At 39.0% G+C, this 23,912-nt stretch overlaps 1 protein-coding gene across 1 annotated transcript; it reads left to right on the forward strand.

The window, feature by feature from the left end:
• Positions 1–444: 444 nt before the first annotated feature.
• LOC105947865 (sialoadhesin) lies at positions 445–11,598 on the forward strand. The gene is made up of 9 exons (XM_031906566.1): positions 445–791; positions 1,920–2,276; positions 3,701–3,994; positions 5,872–6,135; positions 7,327–7,587; positions 8,702–8,795; positions 8,897–8,945; positions 11,309–11,380; positions 11,506–11,598. Exons 1-9 carry the CDS (start codon positions 740–742, stop codon positions 11,596–11,598), a joined length of 1,536 nt encoding a protein of 511 aa, XP_031762426.1. The 5' UTR covers positions 445–739.
• The last annotated feature ends 12,314 nt before the right edge of the window (positions 11,599–23,912 follow it).

Below are 23,912 nucleotides of genomic sequence, written 5' to 3' on the forward strand. Positions count from 1 at the left end.
AAACCAGAAATTGTTCTTTGTCTGTTATGCTTAGTACAGGAGAATATCCATACTCACATTTGAAAAAGGTATCTTTGTTCTCACCTTGCTTTCTTGATGCAAAGGAACCCTGGAGCTATCTTCTAGTTGGCTGTAATTCCAAGGTTCTCACATAGTGGCATTGTGCCTAAAGAAAGCCTTCTGTGATTTTCACACAAGTGCCGGAACTAATGGAATTCCGACTAAGAAAACTTCCAGAGCAAAAACAGCTCCCTCACCCCCAAACTGTGGGGAAAATGATGCATTCTGGGGAAAATAACTGTAAACTTGGTACAAAAGTGCATTTTGCACGTACATTTGCCCAAGTAAATGACTCTTATAATTAGCTGTAAAATGGAATTTGCCCTGGATAAAACTGTTTAAAAATAAGTAGTGATATTATACAACATTTTATGTTTTTGGAGAATTTGTATTAATGCATGTATATCTGGGTGGGTTTGTATTTTAGGTAGTTTTATTCTACTTGAAACTTTTAACCCTTATTTTTGGGAAAGTGGACTTCAGATAAGGCATCGGTGGATGCAGGACCCCACGCAATATAGTGAGATATTATAGATATAATATACGGGATCTGCATCACTTGCTGAGACACTTGGATATAACTGTGCATGAAAGATGTTTTTCATTTTGTTGTTTGTGTAGTTTAAAACAAAAGCAAAACGCAGAGCTCCCCAAGGCAGCGTGGATGTGTCAATAGATAATGGAATGTCAAATATCATTAAGGAGGATACTTTTTCTGGCTGCTCTTCAAGGTAAAACTTATATCCCAACACCATTTAACAATTAATCCAGAACCTGTTACTTTCCAAAGAATGTTTATAGTGTACAGTCACTGTCATCCATGATCTTTATTTCTTTATTGCACTGGTGAAAGAAGGTTTTGAATCACAGGACTAGTCTCCCCATTTAATTTAAGGTTCTGCTTTAGAATCTGAAGGCTCCAGTGAAGTTCATATTAGAGAATGAGAGTCTATGAGTGAAGAGCAGAAAGTCTGAGGGCTGGACTATTAAGTTGAGGCACTAAGTATTTAGGGTAGGTAACTGAGCCACCCTAAGTTCCATAAAAAAATACCCCAGTGGAAGACCCACCAGAAGATTGATCCAAATGGTGATCCAAAACATTCAGCACAACTGTGTCCAAGCTGCAAGCGCAAATGCATTCATTTCACCCACAACTGCGTCAGGAGCAATGCTCCCTTGCGACTGCAACAACTCTGGAGTTTAGGCGGGGATAAACAGAGCATTATGGGTAAAAATGATGGTGATTGTGCTTGAAATTGATCATTGCTCACTACACTTGTAGGCTTAAATGAGCCCTATAGTGTCCCATCATCCTATGCTCCTACAGACAAGGCCCCTTTATGTTAGATGTTTTCTAGACTAAATTACTTTGACGCACGGTACGGTACGGCACGGTACGGTCGCACAAAATAAAGAAAAAAACGGCAAAAATACGCAAGCTACGAAGAAATACAAATTATTTGTATTCAGAGCGATCGTACTTTGATGAATAGACCCCTTAGTGTCTGTCTGCCACTTTTGGACACAGAGCTCCACTGGAAGGTTAAATGCACAACAATCATTGGGCCTTTATAATGCCGAGAATGTAAAAATGTATCCAAAGGATATAATTAATTTTCCATTCCATAAATTGTGTTTTTCTGTCTAGAGTTATAACAGAGGAAGATATACAAAGAACCAGAAATGTGCCCTGTCTGATTCATGTTTGTTTTTATTCCATGTCACTTAATATTACACCGTTGTTCATACTCATGGTGGATCCATTCCATTCCTTGGGTTGTGTTAGACATAATTGTGCTTGTTAAGTTAAAATTCTTTTCATTGCTGAGGTTGCACTAATGTTCCTGTGTGTTGCTCAGGTTGGTTCCCAGGCTCAGAGTCTCAGGATCTCCTCGCTTCCCTCCCGGAGTCCATCCCAGCACTGAGGGGATCCTGTGTGGAGATCCCCTGCACATTCCCCTGGGTGTTTGTAGACTTCCAACTGATTTGGTACAGGGAGCAGCCATTTGCTGACCCCCAAATCTTTAATAATGAAAACCCATTGGATATACATGAAGCATTCAGAGGCCGAACGTTCCTGGTGGGGAATGAATCAAACAGCTGCTCCCTGAGGATTGATGATGTGAGAGACAGTGAAACGTATTATCCGTGTATAAATGGGAATATTAACTGTAATCAGTACAGAGGATTTAATAAAGTCCGGGTTCAGGTGACAGGTAAGATACCCAATGGGAAAATAACAGTTAGAACATTGACATAAGTACTAATCATACTTAGTTTATAGTCTCACTTGGGTCCTGTTACCCAATCTGCACCCATAACAGCATCTGCAAGTCCTACTTGTAAAATACCGACCTTTTGCAGTAACCTGAGGGGAGCTGACCCAATGCAGGATTCAAGCCAGCAACCAAACAATGGCAATAAGCTTTTCTTAGCAGTTTGCCACCCATGCATTTTTGTGGCAGGCAGACAAAGAGCTGGGCATTTCATCTCCACTGATAATTGCCGTAGCCATCACCTGCCAAGCTGGAAAATTTGTGGGTTGTAAAACATTAGGAATAGACCCAGGTACGGTTGGCCCAAAGGACAATAACATAGTTAATCTTAATTTATTCTTAGTTAGTCTTAATAACATAAGATAGTGACAGGTAATCATTTATTGTATAGTATGTTAAACTATGCTTTGAGACCTATTACACACTTTGTTTAGTGCTTCTTGAATGGACATGATTGGGAATCATTGTAGGTTTCCCTGGATTATCACCTTCAAATGTCAAGCAATCAAGCACCATGTGTTATAGACTTTACTGTAACCATCGCTAGTTAACTAGGTTATTAGGGCACACAGCAAAATGGCAGAAACATAGCATAGGTCAGGCGCAATCTATATTCTATAGCAGTATTGACATTCAGATTTGAATTAGACCTTGAATTATTTATTTTTGTGAAATTTCCATCATATTTAGATGTTTTGTAATTGCTGATTACAACAGATTAATGGTAAGTGGATACAGTCTGTTTTGAAGACCACAAATATTTGGAAAGAGCGTTCAAAATATGTGGTTGGTGCCTTTTAAATACAGATATAGGGCTAAGGTGTTGTATTTAGAACAGATATACCTATTTTTTCAGCTTGTGTAATGCCCTATGGCCTCTGGGTATTATTATTATTATTAACATTTATTTATAAAGCGCCAACATATCCCGCAGCGCTGTACAATAAGTGGGTTACATACATTGGACATACAGAGTAACATATAAAGCAATCAGTAACCGATACAAAAGGTGAAGAGGGCCCTGCCCAAAAGAGTTTGGGTATACACAATGGTTGGAGTAATTGGCAAGTTACAGCAGTGTAGTGAAAAGGGGTCTGGTCCCCAGCACTAGGGGACAGAAGGGAACCCAATACTATGACGATGGACAAGGCTGGGGCCACCAGAACCAGGGCTCGTGGGGCTTTCTCCCTCGGTCAGCCAGTTCAACACTTTATGCCAAAATAACATGTCCCATAATTATCAGACACAAGGATATACATATAGACAGGCACATAGGATATACATATAGACAACCAGAAGAACTTTCTTTACCTTACATACAGCACTTCTTTTCTACAAGGAAATATGCATCTAATTTCTTACAGATACACCAGAGAGACCAGTACTAACGCTGCCCCCCAGTCTGACTGAAGGTACCCCTGCCCGTATCACCTGCTCTGTACAGCACACTTGTGCCCACAATCCCCCTGTGCTTCAATGGAACAAAGTCGGCTTTAATAGAACAGAGCGGAGCGAAGAACTTGAGGGAGGAGTCTGGAGATTTGTAAGTGAAATTGAGTATATCCCGACCTATCAGGATGATGGCTCTCCCATTGTATGTGAATCTAATTACCGTACGGGACAGGTCTTAGAGGACACAGCCACCTTAGATATCACATGTAAGTATCACTTTTTATATTTCTCCATATGTATTGGAGCCATTGTACAGTTCCTTGGTATTTTCGTTTTTATCCCAGAGCAGTTTTTGTTACCAAACCCCGTCCCACCCCCAAAACCTCTCTCAAGCCTTTGTGTTGCCCTATAGGGATCAACCGGGGCAGAGCTTCTTTGTTCAACTGGTTTTATATCTTGGAGACAAATGTTTTTCTGTTGTTCTGCTCCCTTTATGTAATAATAGCAATTTCCATTTCACCTTGCCCGCAAAATCATTTTTCCTTTGTGTTTCGTTTTTCCGATAATTATCATTTTCTCCATTTGAGCTTTAGTTGATGTTGGGTGCTGAGAATTATTTGCAAATCATGTATTTCTTTATAATAAGCACGGAGTAAAAATGTGAATGATATAAGGGTACTTTTTTGTGATAGCATCTTCTTGTTGTTAAGAAGTCAATGCAATTTGTTAGGAGCAAACATTAAATGTTGCCTGGTAACAGAAAAAGAAACTGTACATTTACTTATTTAAATACACTAGAACTTATTTATATGTATCAAGTGAGTAAAAATGTTAATGATAAAACATTAGTTGTTTGTTTTTGACTTTTGATGGCATCTTCTAATACTATCACTGTGTCTGAGCTTCTCAAGCTCTGTCTCTACTTCAACTGTGCACTCCATAGTTACAGTATATCAGTTTTGATATTGTGCCCAAGTAATTGTTTTGTACTGTAACTTAAAAAAAAATAATAAATGAAACTGTGTCAAATTTGCCATTATTCCTTCTGATTCCAAAAAAGCAATAAAACCTCTCACTGGAGCAATATTCTCCTGAGCAACACAAAGTTAAAATATTAGCTCTTACAGAGGGCACACACGTAGGATTCTACAATACTTGGTACTGCTAAAATCACTCATGTATTATAGGGGTTAATATACCCCACTACTGTGAATTGTAAGGATGTTATAAGGATGGCTATATAAAGGCACAAGGCTGCAGGCTGAGTTATACAGGGAACTCTGAGTATCACTCATGTATTATAAGGGATAATGTACCCCCTACTGTAAATGATAAGGATATTAGCAGTCACTGAGGGGTTCTGTGCCCATATAAAGGCACAAGGCTGCAGGCTGAGTTATACAGGGAACTCTGAGTATCACTCATGTATTATAAGGGATAATGTACCCCCTACTGTAAATGATAAGGATATTAGAAGTCACTGAGGGGTTCTGTGCCCATATAAAGGCACAAGGCTGCAGGCTGAGTTATACAGGGAACTCTGAGTATCACTCATGTATTATAAGGGATAATGTACCCCCTACTATAAATGATAAGGATATTAGCAGTCACTGAGGGGTTCTGTGCCCATATAAAGGCACAAGGCTGCAGGCTGAGTTATACAGGGAACTCTGAGTATCACTCATGTATTATAAGGGATAATGTACCCCCTACTGTAAATGATAAGGATATTAGCAGTCACTGAGGGGTTCTGTGCCCATATAAAGGCACAAGGCTGCAGGCTGAGTTATACAGGGAACTCTGAGTATCACTCATGTATTATAAGGGATAATGTACCCCCTACTGTAAATGATAAGGATATTAGAAGTCACTGAGGGGTTCTGTGCCCATATAAAGGCACAAGGCTGCAGGCTGAGTTATACAGGGAACTCTGAGTATCACTCATGTATTATAAGGGATAATGTACCCCCTACTGTAAATGAAAAGGATATTAGAAAACATTGGGGAGCTCTGTGACCACATAAAAGGTCATGGCATTACAACTGTGCACTTTTGCTTAGCATATAATTAATATATTTCTACGGAATTAAAGTGAATAGTTACTAGCTGCACATAAAATTATTGATAAATCACTTTCTTATAGATCCTCCCAAAAATGTTACAGTTATTAAACTTGATGGTGAGAAAAAAATTGAAGAAGGAGAAGAAGTGACTTTACAATGTGCCAGCGATGCCAACCCTCCCGCTAATAACTATACCTGGTACCGCATTAAGAAAAAGGAGGAGCTAAAGGAACATGGGGAGGAGATAACTGTGACTATAAACTGGGAGAATGTGATGTTTTCCTGCTCTGCGAGGAACTGGCTGGGGAATAATGATTCTGCCATAATAGATCTGCGCCTGTTCTGTAAGTACTAAAGTGATTCAGGTCTGTTTTAACCCTATTCTGAAATGCAAATCTGAAACCTTATACGGCTCATTTCCAAAATGTCTGATACAGTTTGCAATACAGGTATAGGTTATCCAGAATGCTCAGGACTCTGGGCTTTCCGGATAAGGAATCTTTCTGTAATTTGGATCTCCATGCCTTATGTCTACTAAAAAATCATTTAAACATCATTTAAACCCAATAGGACTGTTCTGCCCCCAATAAGGGGTAATTATATCTTAGTTGGGATCAAGTACAGGTACTGTTTTATTATTACAGAGAAAAGGGAATCATTTAACCATGAAATAAACCCAATAGGGCTGTTCTGCCCCAATAAGGGGTAATTATATCTTAGTTGGGATCAAGTACAGGTACTGTTTTATTATTACAGAGAAAAGGGAATCATTTAACCATTAAATAAACCCAATAGTGCTGTTCTGCCCCCAATAAGGGGTAATTATATCTTAGTTGGGATCAAGTACAGGTACTGTTTTATTATTACAGAGAAAAGGGAATCATTTAACCATGAAATAAACCCAATAGGGCTGTTCTGCCCCCAATAAGGGGTAATTATATCTTAGTTGGGATCAAGTACAGGTACTGTTTTATTATTACAGAGAAAAGGGAATCATTTAACCATGAAATAAACCCAATAGGGCTGTTCTGCCCCCAATAAGGGGTAATTATATCTTAGTTGGGATCAAGTACAGGTACTTTTTTATTATTACAGAGAAAAAGGAAATCTTTTTTAAAAATTAGAATTATTTTCTTATAATGGAGTCTATGAGAGATGGCCTTTCCAGATACTGTGTTCTTGGAGTGCATTGGCAGGAGGTGGGCAGCTTATGCGTACCCCCTGGAACCCCCCTAGATCTAATGTAATTTACAGCACACAACTATGGTGCTCAGGGGTGCTAAAGGCACTAGAGAACCTTATAATTAACTATATATTACATAAACATAATTCAGAGGAGAGACCAGACCTTTCCTTACCGGCAGCCAAAGAGTATAGAGACCTGCAGCCATTCTGTTAGTCTTGAAGGCAAGTTGGAAAGTGCCAAAAATGGATGATTGTGCCTGTTTTTTGCAATTTTCACTCTTCAATTTTGTTAACAACCCCTTGTGACTTTTAGGAGGCTGAACCAATTTCATATGTGCTTGTTTTGACAGTTTATGCCAAAGTGGCCCATATGGGAGGAAAACGAGAGTTTGAAGAGGGTGAAGTCCTGCAACTTGAATGCCACTTCTCAATGAGTCGCCAATGGCCATTCCAGTACAGCTGGTATAGGAATAGAATCTCCTTGAACAATGAGACACAAAGGACACTGAGAATATATGATGTTAAGGAATCTCATTCTGGGAATTACAGCTGTAAGGTGTATACCTCGGATGGAAATTTCTCTTCCCTGTTATTTGCAGTTACAGTCACAGGTGAGTATATGGAACGCATGGGGCAATTGTTATTCAATTTTCAAAAGTGATACAAGAGTAACTTTTTTGGTAATGATGGACAGATAACACAAGCTTAAAAATGGCAGAATATTCAGGTTTGGACACCTTAGTTCCTCTGCCAGCTGGATATGATTTTCTCAAAATTCACCTCCTTACCTTCTGCTAAAGACTCTCTCTTCTCATCTCTTCACTGGCATTTGTTGTGTATGCGAGGTTGGTGGGATTAAGGATAATACATAATAATATTTTTGGGGATCTGGTATTAGGAAGTATGTCATTTGACCAATGAGTGTGCCCTGCCCAGACAGAAGGCAAGTTAGTTGGTACATAAAGATTGAATTACCACAGACGTACTCTCCACAAATAGCAGATACTCATCAGTCTTCATCAGTGTCGGACTGGGACCCCAGGGGCCCACCAGAAAACCTTAGACCCTAGGCCCACTCTCCAAACTATTTTTCCTCCTTTCCTCACCCAACCTCTTTATTCTCCTAGTCCATATATGTCAAACACAAGGCCTGCGGGCCAAATCCGGCCCGCCTGGCTGTTTTATGTGGCCCTTGGTGAGTGTGTCTGACCATCAAGCATAATCAATTTTCATTCTCCTCACATAGTAACTAAAAAAAAATTCGTCCCTCGACTTAGCCTGTGTTTTAGATTTTGGCCCCCTTATGTGATTGAGTTTGACACCCCTGTCCTAGTCTCTTTTATTTACATGCTAGCATCTATCCTTCCATCTATTTCTACTCTTTGTTCCCATTCAGAAATAGGGAATGACCATGAAATAGGCCAAAAGTTCAAGAGCAGGAGGGCCCACTGATACCTGGGCCCACCGGGTGTTTTCCTGGTATGCTGGTGGGCCAGTCCGACACTGGTCTTCATGACCCATGATTAGAAGAAATGCAATAGGGGTCATCAAAAAACATACGGTATCTGAAGCACTTTATAGTTTCAGTGATCTTTAACGGGCTATATATAGGGTCTATAGGTAATTGGATCAATCTGCAATTGGTGCTTATGGTTAAAGTTGGATACTTCTATGTAGAAATGATCTGAGATTGTAGTTGATTAATTTTGTTTTTTTGTCTTACAGCGTGTGTGCCTGGAAATAGCTTCTCAAAAATCATCATTTTGCCTTCAGTCATTGCCCCCCTTCTTATAGTATTGATTTTATACTATATTTTAAGGTATATAGAGCTGTTGTATTTGTCTGTTGTATCGATCTACCTATAGTCCTTCCTTAATATCTATCAACTATATAGGGATTAATACAGTTATTTTTTTACAGAAAAAGACAACTTCAATGCCCTGCTTGGTGTCAGGGAAAGACAAATATGGTAAGGAAATTTCAGTGTATTTCAGAAGAAAAACCACACAGTCAAGTAAAGACCAATCTAGAGTTAAATCAGCTAGAGACAACATATTCCAGTTGGCTGGGAGACATTTGCCTGGTTGTCTTGGGGAGGATTTAGATTTAACAAATAGGTAGAATTAGAATCACATTATTTGCTTACTCGACCAAAAGTGTCTCTTGAATATTTGGAGAGAAGTTCAGAGATATTATGGGGCAGAGTTGGGTACTACTTTGTTAGTGAGCTGTATGAGCCTAGAGTTGTGACAGTCAGTAGACCAATCAGTAGAGGGTTAGAGTAGTCAATACGTGACATGATGAGATTCCACAGGTCTAATTGACATTATTTAGTTACAAAAAAGTAAAGCAGGCAGGCACTCCGGATCGCAAAAAAAGTAGATGTGTGGCTCAGGTGTCAGTAAAACCAAACAATAGTTTTATTTATATATACACATAAATGCTATAAAGCCTAGACTTATTTTTTCCTACATTGGCTCCCTTATGCTGAAGGTCTGGGGCATGAGCACCCGGACCTCAAAGTACTACGGGTAAGAGTTCTACCTCAACCACTTAAGGTCCCCATACACGCTGAGATTTGCTCATTTGGCGACATCGTCAAGCGAGCGGATCTTCAACCGATATCCCCACTTACGGGTGGGCGATATCAGGGAGCCAAACGATCAAATTATATTGGCGGCAATAGGGCAGTCGGTTGGGGACCGTATCATTTAGTTGTTGACTGAATATAAGAAATAAAGTAAAGGGATAAATCAGGGGTAACCCACAGACACTGGGCCTTGGGGAGGGGTGATAGTGGAAAAGCTATAATAAGATTTTTGTGGTGAAGTGGTTTTCTACCTGGAGGTAAGAAAAATAATTTGGTAAGTTTCAAAATGTGCCAAACTTGAGCTGTTATGTTGCTATCTTTATTATTAGTTGTTTTGTAAAATACTTGTTATTGTATGCTTTGATCATTCCTGTATAGTTCAATCCTATCTGGATGATGCATTGTTATTCTGCAAAAATATGCACAATTATTATATTTAAAATAAAAAAATACTAATTCATCATCTTTAAAGTAAAATATAATGATTTAATCTTCACAAGGAAGAGTACTGACACAGTTTCAGCATAGTCATATAGTTTGTTTGCTACATTAAAGGGGAACTCTGCCCAAAAATGTCTTTGGTACAGTTAAAAAAAGTATAATTCTGAACATTTTGCCAATATACAATATACATTATTACACATTTTCATTGGTTTTAAAATTATTTGTAAATGTACTTGCTATTGAAACAGTATCTGTCAGATTCTGTATAGCAATATTAGCTTGTAATATTCTCTGCACTACTGGTTCTGAGTCCTCAAACAATGTTCAAGGCAGCTGATTAACAGACCTGGTGGAGAACTGACTCCTGTTATCGTTATAACATTGCTTTCAATGGCAATTACATTTTACACATAACTTTAAAACCAGTGAAACTGTAAAATGAATGTGTATTGGGAAGTAGCATAGAATTACAGTATCTTATTAGACAAAAAGCTTTGGGGTACAGGAACCCTTTGAAATATAATGTATTACAGGTATGGGACCCCTTATCCGGAAACCCGTTATCCAGAAAGCTCCGAATTACGGAAAGCCTGTCTCCCGTAGACTCCATTTTAATCAAATAATTCAGAAGTTTAAAACTGATTTCCTTTTTCTCTGTAGAAATAAAACAGTACCTGTACTTGATCCCAACTAAGATATAATTACCCCTTATTGGGGGCAGAACAGCCCTATTGGGTTTATTTAATGGTTAAATGATTCCCTTTTCTCTGTAATAATAAAACAGTACCTGTACTTGATCCCAACTAAGATATAATTACCCCTTATTGGGGCAGAACAGCCCTATTGGGTTTATTTAATGGTTAAATGATTCCCTTTTCTCTGTAATAATAAAACAGTACCTGTACTTGATCCCAACTAAGATATAAATAATCCTTAATGGATGGAAAACAATCCTATTGGGTTTAATTAATGTTTTATTGCTTTTTTGCTGGACTTAAGGTATGGAGCTCCAAATTACAGAAAGACCCCTTATCCGGAATACCCTTGGTCCCGAGGATTCTGGATAACGGGTGCTATACCTGTATTGCTATTTACTTGCTTTGTGACTCATTTCAGCGCTTGTTGTTTTCATGTTGAATTATTTTGCAATAAAATATACAGAAGAGAAAAGATCAGCACCTTTCGCTGATGATGGTCAGAAAGCATCTGAATCCACATTAAGTAAATAGTTTCGACTAAGTTTCAAAAAAAAAAGTTAAAAAGAAGAAAAAAACATTGTGTAAAACATTCCATTTTAGGAAACAAAGAGTGAAGCCCCCTATACAGACCTGATGCCGAGAGACACCACAGTGGAATATTCTGAATTAAAGGTAATGCAAAGCTTTTGTATGTAGGTATATTACATAGTAGGTAACAATGTGCCTAATGTTGATCAACTGGACACAGAGTAGTATTTATAACTAATTAGATATTCTTTTTATTGTTCTTTATTAAGAATGATTACAATCCGTGTGAAAGTTTAATAATCATATCGGACTGTTATTACATAAACACCGTGATCTTTATTGTTGGGTTGAAATGGGAATAAAATCAAATACTGCAGATTTTTAATGTTTAATAAGTTAATATTATTGTTATTAATACTTTATTATAATTGTTTGTGGTTATTTTCTATGTATTTTCCCAGAGTACAGCAAGCAATGAACATCCCTACATTAATGTTCCGAAGACGAACTCTGTCATGTATGATGAAATCAAGGTATATCCAACTAAGATGACTTAGGGCGAAGACACACTGAGCTACTAGTAGCAGCTACTTTTTCACGGCTACTCAATGGCAGAAAATACCCTGCCATAGACAATGAGAGACGATTATCAGTAAATGATCAGCATTGTCTGTTTTAGTAGCCACGACAAGTAGCTGCTACTAGTAGCTCCGTGTGTCTTCAGCTCCAGGTTATTTATAGGGGTGATAACCAATCAAAGTGAATCAAACGAAGGCCAATCAAACATGCATACAAACTACAATAAAGTGGATCTGTAAATCCCGTGGAATGTTCTAAAAGAGGGATAGAACAAAATGGTGGAGTACATCACTATATATATATATATATATATGTATAAATATATATAAATATGTTAAAAATCGTAATCAAATACATTTGGACATCAGTCCGTGAACAGTAATAGGGGCGATAGTTAATATCCCGGAGAATAGAGGTTAATTATGTACACTTTAGGGTCACAGCATAACAAGTTATTTATTAAAAGTAATGAATAGGCTATGATTTGTAAAACATTGTTTTGTCGAACAATCTTGATTATATATACATAGATATACATACACATATAATTTAGTTTAAGTTCTAAAGTTATAGGGAAAAGGCAGATTGACGGAAAAAACGGGTTACATCATATTCGCTTTTTAGACCATCTGGTATCCGAGTGTGCAGATAGAATTTCCATTTAGTTTCAAGTTGTAGAATTAAGTGATTCCATGACATTTTTAAAAATATACTGGTATGTATCTATCATATCTCCCTTTAGCACTACAGTGTAAACTTCCCAATTTGGCCAGACTTTTTTCATCACCGAGCCTTCCAATATTTCATTAGTTTGGTTAAAAAAAGTATAGCAGCACCTTTGGTTTTTCAGCAAATACTTCATTCGACTGTGTCATTGTATCCCCATAGCGAGTTGAGACTACAGACAATCCCTACGCTGCACCTCACAAGCCAAACACATATGAAGAAATCAAGGTAAATTGTATATCGGCTGAACTGGCCATTAACATTGCAGGAATAAACATGAAGAACAAGCCCGGTGCACTGGGTCTGTATGTATGTATGTATAACTTTATTTATAAAGCGCCACAAGGGTACGCAGCGCTGTACAATATTATATTGGTCTTTCCTATGGTTCTGATCACATGACTTCTTTGGAAAGGTAAAAAAAAAGAAACACAATTCTTGGCCCCTCCCGTGTTACCAACTGGCAGGCTTGCCTTGTTCCATTCATGTAAGATCCATGTATAAGTGGGCAGTCGTGGCCCCTGTAGGCCCTCCCCTTTAGGATCCTTGGGCCCCTGGGCCCTGTGATTTGAGTAGACACAACTGCTTAGTGTATGGGACTATAAGGGGCACATATGTGTGAGATGTAGTAATTCAGCAATTTAAATCTTAAACTCAAAGGGGTTGTTCCCCTTTAATCTTAGTTAGTTTTAGTAGGATGTAGACATTGATGTGCAATTTGCAATTGGTTTTCACTTTTTATTTTTTGTGGTTTTTCAGATATATAAGCTAAGATATGTAAGCTCTACGGGGCAGGGACCCCCATCCTCTTGTGTCTTTGACTCTTAACTTATTGCAACTGTATCTTGTATTTATTTGTATTATTATCTTAATAACCCCCTGTTTGTATTAATGTATTCTACTGTACAGCGCTGGGTACATAAGTAGCACTTTATAAATAAAGATATACATACATACATATTTAGCTTTTTGTTCAGCAGCTGTCCAGTTTGGAATTTCAGCAGCTATCTGGTTGCTAGGGTCTTATTTGCCTCAGCAACCAGGCAGTGGTTTGAATGAGAGACCTGGATTATGAATAGGAAAGGGGCTGAATAGAAAGATAAGGAATAAAAGGTAACAATGACAATAAATTATAGCCTCACACGGCTGTAGTTATTTGGCTGCTGGGGTCAGTGACCCCCATTTGATGATAAAAATAAAACTATAACAAATACATAATAAAGACCAATTGCAAAGTTGCAAGGAATAGGGCATTCTATAACATGCTTAGGGGCCCATTTATCAATGTACGATTGGTTGCAATTACAAAAAAAATCGTATTTTTTCTAACTGTGCATATTTTCTGTGATTATTTTGTTCATTTCCGCGACATTTTCGTGCTTTGAGACAATTTGTGCAACAAAATCGTATTTGTCTCAACGACTACGAAAGTAGTTTCAGTAGTTTTTAAATGAAAAGATTCTCATTTGGTGATTCAGATTTGTACTTTTATGAATGGGCCCCTAAGAGTTGATCTAAAAATCAACCACATATCTTGGGCCCCATGTGTATTTTGTTTTAGAGGCTGAGCCTCAAAGTTTGCCCAGTAAGCAATCAATACAGTGTTTACTTTGAAAGAGTTTGGCGATTGAAATATGAACAGAATATATCAATTACTGCAGGACTTCAGTTAAAGATAAAGGTAGATTTGGTTATTATTGTCAATGTATTTCCCCAGGGTGCTACAGACAATCCCTACACCGCGCTACAGAAGCCCAACGAGTATGTGGAGGTCAAGGTAAATCCAACTGGGCTGAATTGGCTTTTTACATCGAAGTCTTTTTAGTTTGGTCCTGATAGAACATTTTACTGGAGACTTAAGAAGACGTCAGAGAAATAAATACAAATATATAAAGGGAAACTACACCCCCAGAATGAAAACTTACCCAACAGACAGTTTATATTACCGTATATACTCGAGTATAAGCCGATCCGAATATAAGCCGAGGTACATAATTTTACCTAAGAAAACTGGAAAAACGTATTGACTCGAGTATAAGCCTAGGGTGGGAAATGCAGCAGCTACTGCTAAGTTTCAATAATCAAAATAAAAACCAGTAAATTACATAAATTGAGGCATCAGTGGTATGTTTTTAAAATATTTATTTAAAAGCAAAACCATAAAGTAGCTCTGTAAGTGGAGAAGAGGGTCAACAAAAACAATATGAGTACTACCCCATGCTCATTGCACATTGGCAAACTGGCAGCAGACCCAGTCCCGGAGGACACGTAAGGGGGAATAAGTATTGCGACTGGGAGTGGGCCAGGGCACTGGAGGGTCTGGTTGCGGGTGGCCTAATTTGCACACAAAGGAGAGAGGGTGCTAGTCTGGAGGGACCCATGGCACCCGACTCGAGTATAAGCCGAGGGTGACTTTTTCAGCACATTTTGGGTGCTGAAAAACTAGGCTTATACTCGAGTATATACAGTATGTTAAGTGGCCTATTAAAGAATCTCAAACTGGAATATATATATCAGTAAATATTGCCCTTTTACATCCTTTCCCTTGAGCCGCCATTTAGTGATGGGCTGTGTGTTCCCTCAGAGATCATCTGACAGGAAGTGATGTAGCTCTAAAGGGGCCATTTTACTAACCGTCAGATTTTTTATTTCCCGATTTGGATTTCTTGGTGACTTTTCCAAGATTTACTATGCGTCAAAATAGTTAAAAATCAGTTTCCGCCAAGTCGCCAGCTACAAGTTGCTGAGATCATGTAGAAGTCAAGGGTAAATGTCCCTTCCCTTCCCTGGAGGATTCTTCTTTTGCTTCGAAATGTTAGAGGGTTCGGATTTTTGTGTGACAATTCGAAAAAAGTCCCAATTTTCACACAAAGCAAACAAATTCAGATTTTCCGTGACCTTTCCCGTGCTGACTTTTCCAGTTTAGACATTTTAGTAAAAAAACGAGTTTATGTGAATTTTAAAGTTAAAAAAAAGGTGAAATTTAGGAGTTTTGGTAAATCTGCCCCTAACTGTAACAAATCATGAGTTTTATACAAACAGGAATTCTAACAGAAGTGAGACGGAATAAACAGCTTCCCAGTGTGTCTGTGCAGTCAGTCTTTGTGGGATGTTCCAATTTACTGTTTGCAGGGGGGGGGTGCATATATGTAGATATTAAGGATATTTTGGGCTCTCCCTTCATATTTCAAACTATCTTATTTGATTGGACAGTCCTGGATTTTGGGTTGCAAAATGTTTTAGGACTTACTAGAAAATTGTGAAAGTTTTGTGAATATGGGTCACTATGGAGCTCAGTTATCAAAGATCATATTTTTTATTTACGATTTGTATTTTTTGCATTATAAATGCACATTTTTAATTTAATACAAAAAAGGAACATTTTCACCATTTATTATGCACCAAAGCCACGCCAATATAAACACACACCATCTAAAAGCTGTCAAACCAGTGGGATTGTCAGATTCAGATTTTTAGCCTTTTTGACAGTAAGGGGCATATTTACTAAGCAATTTTGAGATAAAGTCAGAATTTTTTCTTACTTCTAGATAATGTCAAGATTGGATTCGCCAGAACTCGTTTTTTTTTTTTTCGTTATTGTTCACAGAAAAACTCTAGTATTTTTAAAATAACTCCCATAATTTGTGATTTATTAATTTTCAGTTAATTTTTTTGTAAAAAAAAAAAAAAATTCAGCAGGTTTGATCAGTCGAGTACCATTGAGCCCTATGAAGGCTTGGAATAGTAGGGGAATAAAATAGTCAGTGACAGTCTGTTCTTGAACTTTCAATGAGAAGTTTTACCCAGCTTCAAGGGGAAGTTAATCCCCTAATTTTTTTTCCTCATTTTACCCAGTTTCAACAGGAAGTTAATCCCCTCATTGTTTTCTATTTCACACATTTTCAAGGGGAAGTTAATCCCATCATTGTTTTCTATTTCACCCAGTTTCAAGTAAAGCTTAAACACATTATTGTTTTCCAAGAATGAGTGCCAATGCTCCTAAAATGGCTGCTGGAGCACTTCCTGTTTGGGAAAAATAAAAAAATTCAGGATTTTCGAATGTAAACTCGAAATATTGGTAAGAACGATCCAAGCATTTTTGTGACATTTTATAAATACAGCAACAATCACGTTTAATTAGAATCCAATTCGAATACCATGTCAAGTTTATACGACTTCCAAGGCCAAAGAAAAACAAATTTTTTTTTATGCTTACAAAATCTAAAACGGAAAGAAAAGAAATCTAAGGATCAGTAAATAGACCCATAAACATTTCCTAAATTTCAGTGAAACTGTATTAAAGAGAGAGAAAACACACAAATAATTGTAAAAAATGTTCTTGTCTGTTACAGCCCTCGATCCATAAGTAAAGAAACCGCCTTCACTGCAACAGCAGCGAGAATTTGTAACGTGAAGAGGTATTTCGTGGAGACCATGAAGGTTGTGAAGGTTCAACAGAAGGAGAAGCCATTATGGACTCAATCCTTCAGTGGCTTTTCTTTGTTGAGACCAGTATGGAACCATTGGGGAACCATTTTAAAGCTTATTTTAAATTTTATTACATATTATTAAAGCTCAAAGAGTCTCCAGAAGGATTACCAAGTAGTTTGATCTTTGCTGACTGTCATAAGGAAGTCTTTTGAAGAATCAAATTTGATACCACTGCCACTTTATCCTAATTGTTTCAACTGCTATGGAGTGTTAGTGCTCAGTGCAGCTCAGCAGCTGAAATATAAGGGTCATTAAGAACGCAAGTGAGCAAAGTGCCATGTTTTTTTTCAATAATGATTTTTTTTTTTTGCCAAAATTCTAGCATTGTGCTCACCAAGAGGAGTTGCAGCAGATCAAAATTAGCAGAATTGCACTTTGTTAGTATTAGTAGTTGTATATATAGTTTATGTATGTGAGTGGATAGATTGGTAGGTGTGGGTGCTGGGTTTACTTGGAAGGGTTGAACTTGATGGACTCTGGTCTTTTTTCAACCCTATGTAACTATGCACTCGCACTGGACGTAAATCACATCCAATTGTGCTCAAAATTTTCCAAGTTCGGTTACTATCATTTCCAGTGTTCGGTGTGAAAGTGACGTGTGAGACCAAAACTTAAGACGCAATTGCGCTGAGCCTATTGGCAGAGGGATTGGAGGGAACCCTGAAGCTACACCTGATCCAGAGACGGTCCCATAGCAGGAAAATGCAACTGACATAGAGGTAGCAAGTCGGTAGAGCTAAGGACATTTAAAGGGCCAGTTGTCCTTTTAAATTTGTCTGAGGTATGTAGGAATGGGAAGGAGTGACTGTATAATCATTTTGATAATCATTGTTTTCAGACTCTTTTCTCAAAGTGATAGTATTGTTATTATCAGCAAATAATTATAAATCAATATAATCGGTAGAGATGTGAAATGATGTTCTTTGTCTTCTCCATAGCTCTCCTCTTGTGTTGCAATCCTCTTATAATAAGCCAATAATAGCATGCTATGGGCTACTATAGAGGGGGGTACAGCCAGGGCCGGAACTAGGGGTAGGCAGAAGAGGCAGCTGCCTAGGGCGCAATGATGGAGGGGGGCCAGGCAGGAGCCTCTCCTGCCTACCCCTAGTGCTACTTTGTAATTGCCTCCGCCGCTTGTCATTAGCGGCGGAGGCAATGACCGATCTAATCGCCCCGCCCCCCCTGCACCGCCTCCTGTGCTTTGGCACGCATGCGCCGTTCGGGGGGGGCGGGGAGGTGGGCGGAGTTGGCCGACCGGGTTGCCTAGGGCGCCTGGTCGGCTTGGCCCGCCCCTGGGTACAGCCATGCTTCAGACTCAAAAACAGTCAGACCCAACATTTTCTGTAGCTCAGAGTAAACTGCGGCTTCCTCTGTGTGCTGTGAGTTGTTGGGATGGATATAAGCAGGGAACTTGTTACTGAGCTGCAATAACAGAACTAGTGCTGATGGGGCCCGGGTACAGGCAGCACAGCTGGGCCCCCCGCCCGAGGGGGGGAGGGCCGGGTGGTATCATGCCCCCTGGCTGTAATGCTTTGCAGGGTATCTCAGGGGCCACTTCAGAAGTTGCCAATATATCTCCAACCTGGGGGCATGTAAGCTACAGAAGGAGCTCCATTATACAGCATCAATTACAGAAGCAACACAGAGCCATATGGGAAAATGTAATAAAAGTTGTAAACAGAAAAAAAATGCATAAGAATAAGAATAAAAATTCTCACTTCGCTATGTAATAGTGTTCATTAGACTGTTATTGCCATTGCAAATTTTAATTGCACATAGTGGGCATATTTGAAGGTGGAGTAATCTTTGGAGCAAACAATATTTTTTTCATTAAGAAGCTTTATTACCTACACTTGTCGCACACAATAAAATTAACAAACTTTCCTTCCACTGTTGGAAGTGGTCACTAACCAGTTTCCGCGTTCCCAAAGCCCATATTAGATTTGTGCAGATTGGTTGGCACAGAGGCATACATTGTTGCATTCCCCCCTATATTTCTATAGAAATACAGACAAAAACAAGAAATATAATTGGAGCTTTACATTTTACATTCATAAACAGGGACACAATTAATTTTTTGGGTTACAATTTCAGGCTTTGCACTACGTTCTCCTATTGGCACTGATATATTTTAGTGGAAGCCCACAAAGGTTGGAAACATAGTCAGAAGTCAAAAAGAACTATAGAAAGCCATTATATTGTTAACTCATGAATTAAATATAAAAGCAGGTTGACATTATAATTCATACACTATAGAGATCGAACACTGTCTACCTCTTCTATATAGAAAGCAAAAACCTAACTTACAGACAATAAAAAGAATAAAACATCTTGTTTTAGCCAAACCAAAATGAATCACGCAGAACCTATTTATTATAGGGAGAACACAAACTGTGACCAACGTTATTGTCACTTTCTCATTGGAGGATTTCTTGCATTTTAATGCAACCAATGGATCTGAAGAGTTTGGAAACAGTTTTATTAAACAATACAGAAAAACTATAAAACCCACATTACTTTACATGGCAACTCGGAATTAGCACAGCCCATGTATTCTGATTGTGATTCTTTATCGCATTCTATGGCAGATGTTACCTGCCTTGTGCTGTTTTGATAATTTATGATGATCCCTAAGCTTAGCCTCCCAAGAGCAGCACAGAGCTCACTGAGCATGTGCATAGCCTCCAGTCACTCAAAAGGTGGCCAAAAAAGTCACAAGATGGATAACTTTGAAGACATAAATCATTACATTTATGAAACTTCTTAATCTCTGAACTGGTGCAGTAAGTTCAGAATGTTTCTGTTTATGTTCATGTAGAGGATCAGAGAACTCTTCCCCCTTTTCTGACTGCGTTCATTTCAGGCCAGCCAGCTCCTGTGCCTTAGCTTCCTCTGCCTGTGACAGATAGGTTCCCCGGCTACAGATAGGTGAGTGATCCGATTGGCTGGGAGGTTGGAGAAATGTCTAAGGCCGCTGGGTGCCCCAGGGTACAATTGGAAAAAGAGGAGGGCCCAAGCAGAACCTTGCTTTGGTGCTCAGTCTACAGGGTGGGCCACCAGAGTCTATAAAGGCTCCTGCAGAAACTCTGGCAGAGTGAGGGATACAGTCCAAGAATGTAGACAGGAGTCTGTATCAGCCTGCATTAAGTTGGCCAGGAGGTGAGGCCTGGAGCTCCAGCTGTACAGAGGGAGCCCATCCTGTTCCCTGTCAAGTTGCTTGATGTCCAGTAGGACTGGCCCTGAGGCAACTATCAGAAGGAAGATCCTAGAGAGTCTTCACAGTTCTGCTGTCAATTGTATCTAGTTTGTCACTGAAATACGGCTTCATATGAGCTGATTAAAGTTTGGGAGGTGACTTTTGGCCCTGTAGAGAGTACTACAGAGACTGGGTGCCCCAGGGTACAGTTGGAAAAAGAGGAGGGCCCAAACGGAACCTTCTTTTGGTGCTCTACAGGGTGGGCCAAGAGAGCCTATGAAGGAGCCTCTGCAGAAACTCTGGCAGAGTGAGAGATACTGTCCAAGAATGTAGACAGGAGTCTGCATCAGCCTGCATTAAGCTTGGCCAGGAGGTGAGGCCTGGAGCTCCAGCTGTACAGAGGGAGCCCATCCTGTTCCCTGTCAAGTTGCTTGATGGTCCTAAAGGAACTATCAGAAGGAAGATCCTAGAGAGTCTCCACAGTTCTGCTGTAAATTATATCTAGTTGGTCACTGAGACACTGCTTCAGATGAGCAGATTGAAGTTTGGGAGGGGACATTTGGCCCTGTAGAGAGTTCTACAGAGACTGTGTGCCCCAGGGTACAGTTGGAAAAAGAGGAGAGCCCAAACAGAACCTTGCTTTGGTGCCCAGTCTACAGGGTGGGCCAGGAGAGCCTAAGAAGGAGCTTCTGCAGAAACTCTGGCAGAGTGAGAGATACTGTCCAAGAATGTAGACAGGAGTCTGTATCAGCCTGCATTAAGCTTGGCCAGGAGGTTAGGCCTGGAGCTCCAGCTGTACAGAGGGAGCCCATCCTGTTCCCTGTCAAGTTGCTTGATGTCCACTAGGACTGGTCCTGAGGCAACTATCAGAAGGAAGATCCTAGAGAGTCTACACTGTTCTTCTGTAAATTGTATCTAGTTGGTCACTGAGACACTGCTTCAGATGAGCTGATTGAAGTTTGGAAGGTGACATTTGGCCCTGTAGAGAGTTCTACAGAGACTGGGTGCCCCAGGGTACAGTTGGAAAAAGAGGAGAGCCCAAACAGGACCTTGCTTTGGTGCCCAGTCTACAGGGTGGGCCAGGAGAGCCTAAGAAGGAGCTTCTGCAGAAACTCTGGCAGAGTGAGAGATACTGTCCACGAATGTAGACAGGAGTCTGCATCAGCCTGCATTACGCTTGGCCAGGAGGTTAGGCCTGGAGCTCCAGCTGTACAGAGGGAGCCCATCCTGTTCCCTGTCAAGTTGCTTGATGGCCCTGAGGCAACTATCAGAAGGAAGATCCTAGAGAGTCTTCACAGTTTTGCTGTAAATTGTATCTAGTTGGTCACTGAGACACTGCTTCATATGAGCTGATTGAAGTTTGGGAGGTGACATTTGGCCCTGTGGAGAGTACTACAGAGACGCCCTGTCTGTGGCTAAAACAGAGAAATAAAAATACATTAAGGGGCAGAATTATCAAACGTCACATTGTTATAATTGTTTCAACCATTTTTCCTGAATGAATTGATCATGTTACTAAGACTTTCCCATAGACTTGCATTCTGATACATTTTCCTACAGTGTAAAAATATCATGTGACTTTTTCCCTTGACTGAGAGCTTGGAGAAGAGTTTTTGGGCCCTTTGTAAAATGGTTTTGGACTGCAAATAGGAATTACTTTGTGGGGAAAAAATGGGGAGAGTGGAGAAACGGTAAATGGGCTAGCTCAGGGGTGCCCAAGAGGTAGATTCTGGAATACTAGTAGATCTAAAGTAGATTGTGAGGCAGGGTGCCATACATCCCACTGGATCTTTTTTCCCAAACATACTGGAACTTTTGAGTGTGGCCATTCTTGCCATCCATCCTTGTAGTTTCTTCCCAGCATAGAAGATTGTCCCTGCCTGGCCACTGTATACATGTGGTTGTTCCCACTTTATTTATTATTTTTATTTAAACTACGAAATGGACAGTGAAGAAGGGAAGTAAAAAGTACGCCAATCCTTTTCACATTAAACGTGAAGCAATGCGTTTATATCTTGAACAAACATAATAAAAAGTTTCAGAATGTCAAAAAAACATTTCAAAATTTTACCAGGAAAAAAATGAACTTGTGCTAAAACTGCCCTGAGTTCTACTTTCTGTAGTGAGTGTGAGTAACATCTATATAGTGCCCGTCAGTGACAGGAAAGAGAAGTATTGGCACACAGGGCCACTTCCCCTACAGGAACTCTATGCCTGCATGTGTGTGTGTGTGTGTGTGTGTGTGTGTGTGGTTACAAACACTAGAATTTATACTATTCTCTTTTTCTTGCAGTGTGAGACCAGACTGGGAAGAATGAAGAGCTGTAAGTAGATATAATCCAAACACACCCACTGGGGTACATGTTATGGGTTAAGATGTAAAGAAACCTCAAGAAGCAAGAGACTGCAAAGGAGCCGCACAGACAGCAACTTTGCACTTTTTTACTGTATTTGTATCAGGAAGATCTTAAAACTATGACCTGTGATTGTGGCAATTTTTTGTTTATTTTTAATAGATGAGAGGGAAAACAGATAGGTATACAGACAGATAGATAGATAATGGATAGATAGATAGATAGATAGATAGATAGATAGATAGATAGATAGCACAGCATTAGATGATGATGATTGTTAGACAGATAAATAGACTGATAGATAGATAAAAAGATGATAGATAGAAAGATAGATATATAGATAGATAGACACATAGATGATGATAGAAATAAATAGATAGATACATAGATAGATATATGATAGATGATAGACACATAGATGATGATAGATAGATAGATAGATATAGATAGACAGATGATGATAGATAGATAGATAGATAGATAGATAGATAGATAGATACATAGACAGATGATGATAGATAGATAGATAGATAGATACATAGATACATAGATAGATAGCTATATGATAGATAGCTAGATTATAGTTCTCAGAGTGTATAAAGGCTCTTGTACATTTGTGAATTGTATCTCAGCCTCAGTCCTATTTCCAATGCATCACAGAAATGTTTTACGCTCATGGAGACTTGAAGATTGATTGAATGAATTGAATGAAATAATATATCAATGGTTCAAACAGGAGTGTATTTTAACTAAATATACTGCTATCGTATGTATGTATGTATAACTTTATTTATAAAGTACAATCTTACAATATACAGAATTACACACAGGGAGGACAAGTGTTATAATAAATACATACAATATATATATATATATATATATATATATATGTCAAAAATGCTGATGCACACCAGGAAAATTTTATCAAAAAAAACATACTTAGTTTATTTAGATCGACATTTCGGTTCTCACCCGGGACCTTTATCAAGATGTCCCGGGTGAGGACCGAAACGTCGATCTAAATAAACGAAGTATCTTTTTTTTGATAAAATTTTCCTGGTGTGCATCAGCATTTTTTACATATTTACATTGTTTATCTGATTTGCACCCAGGTTGTTATCCCTATAAGTGTGTGCCTCAGCCTTTTTCTATATATATATATATATATATATATATATATATATATATATAAATGCACAGGGAATAAGTGTCATGTGGTATGAGACACAGTAGGAAGGAGGTCCCTGCCCCGTAGAGCTTACAATCTAAGTGGGTGGGTAACATACAGGCACAAATTGGCAGTTAAGAGTGCACCAGGTATGGTCCCTGC

The sequence above is a fragment of the Xenopus tropicalis genome, chromosome 7 (assembly GCF_000004195.4).
Source record: "Xenopus tropicalis strain Nigerian chromosome 7, UCB_Xtro_10.0, whole genome shotgun sequence".
Taxonomy (NCBI): Eukaryota; Metazoa; Chordata; class Amphibia; order Anura; family Pipidae; genus Xenopus; species Xenopus tropicalis.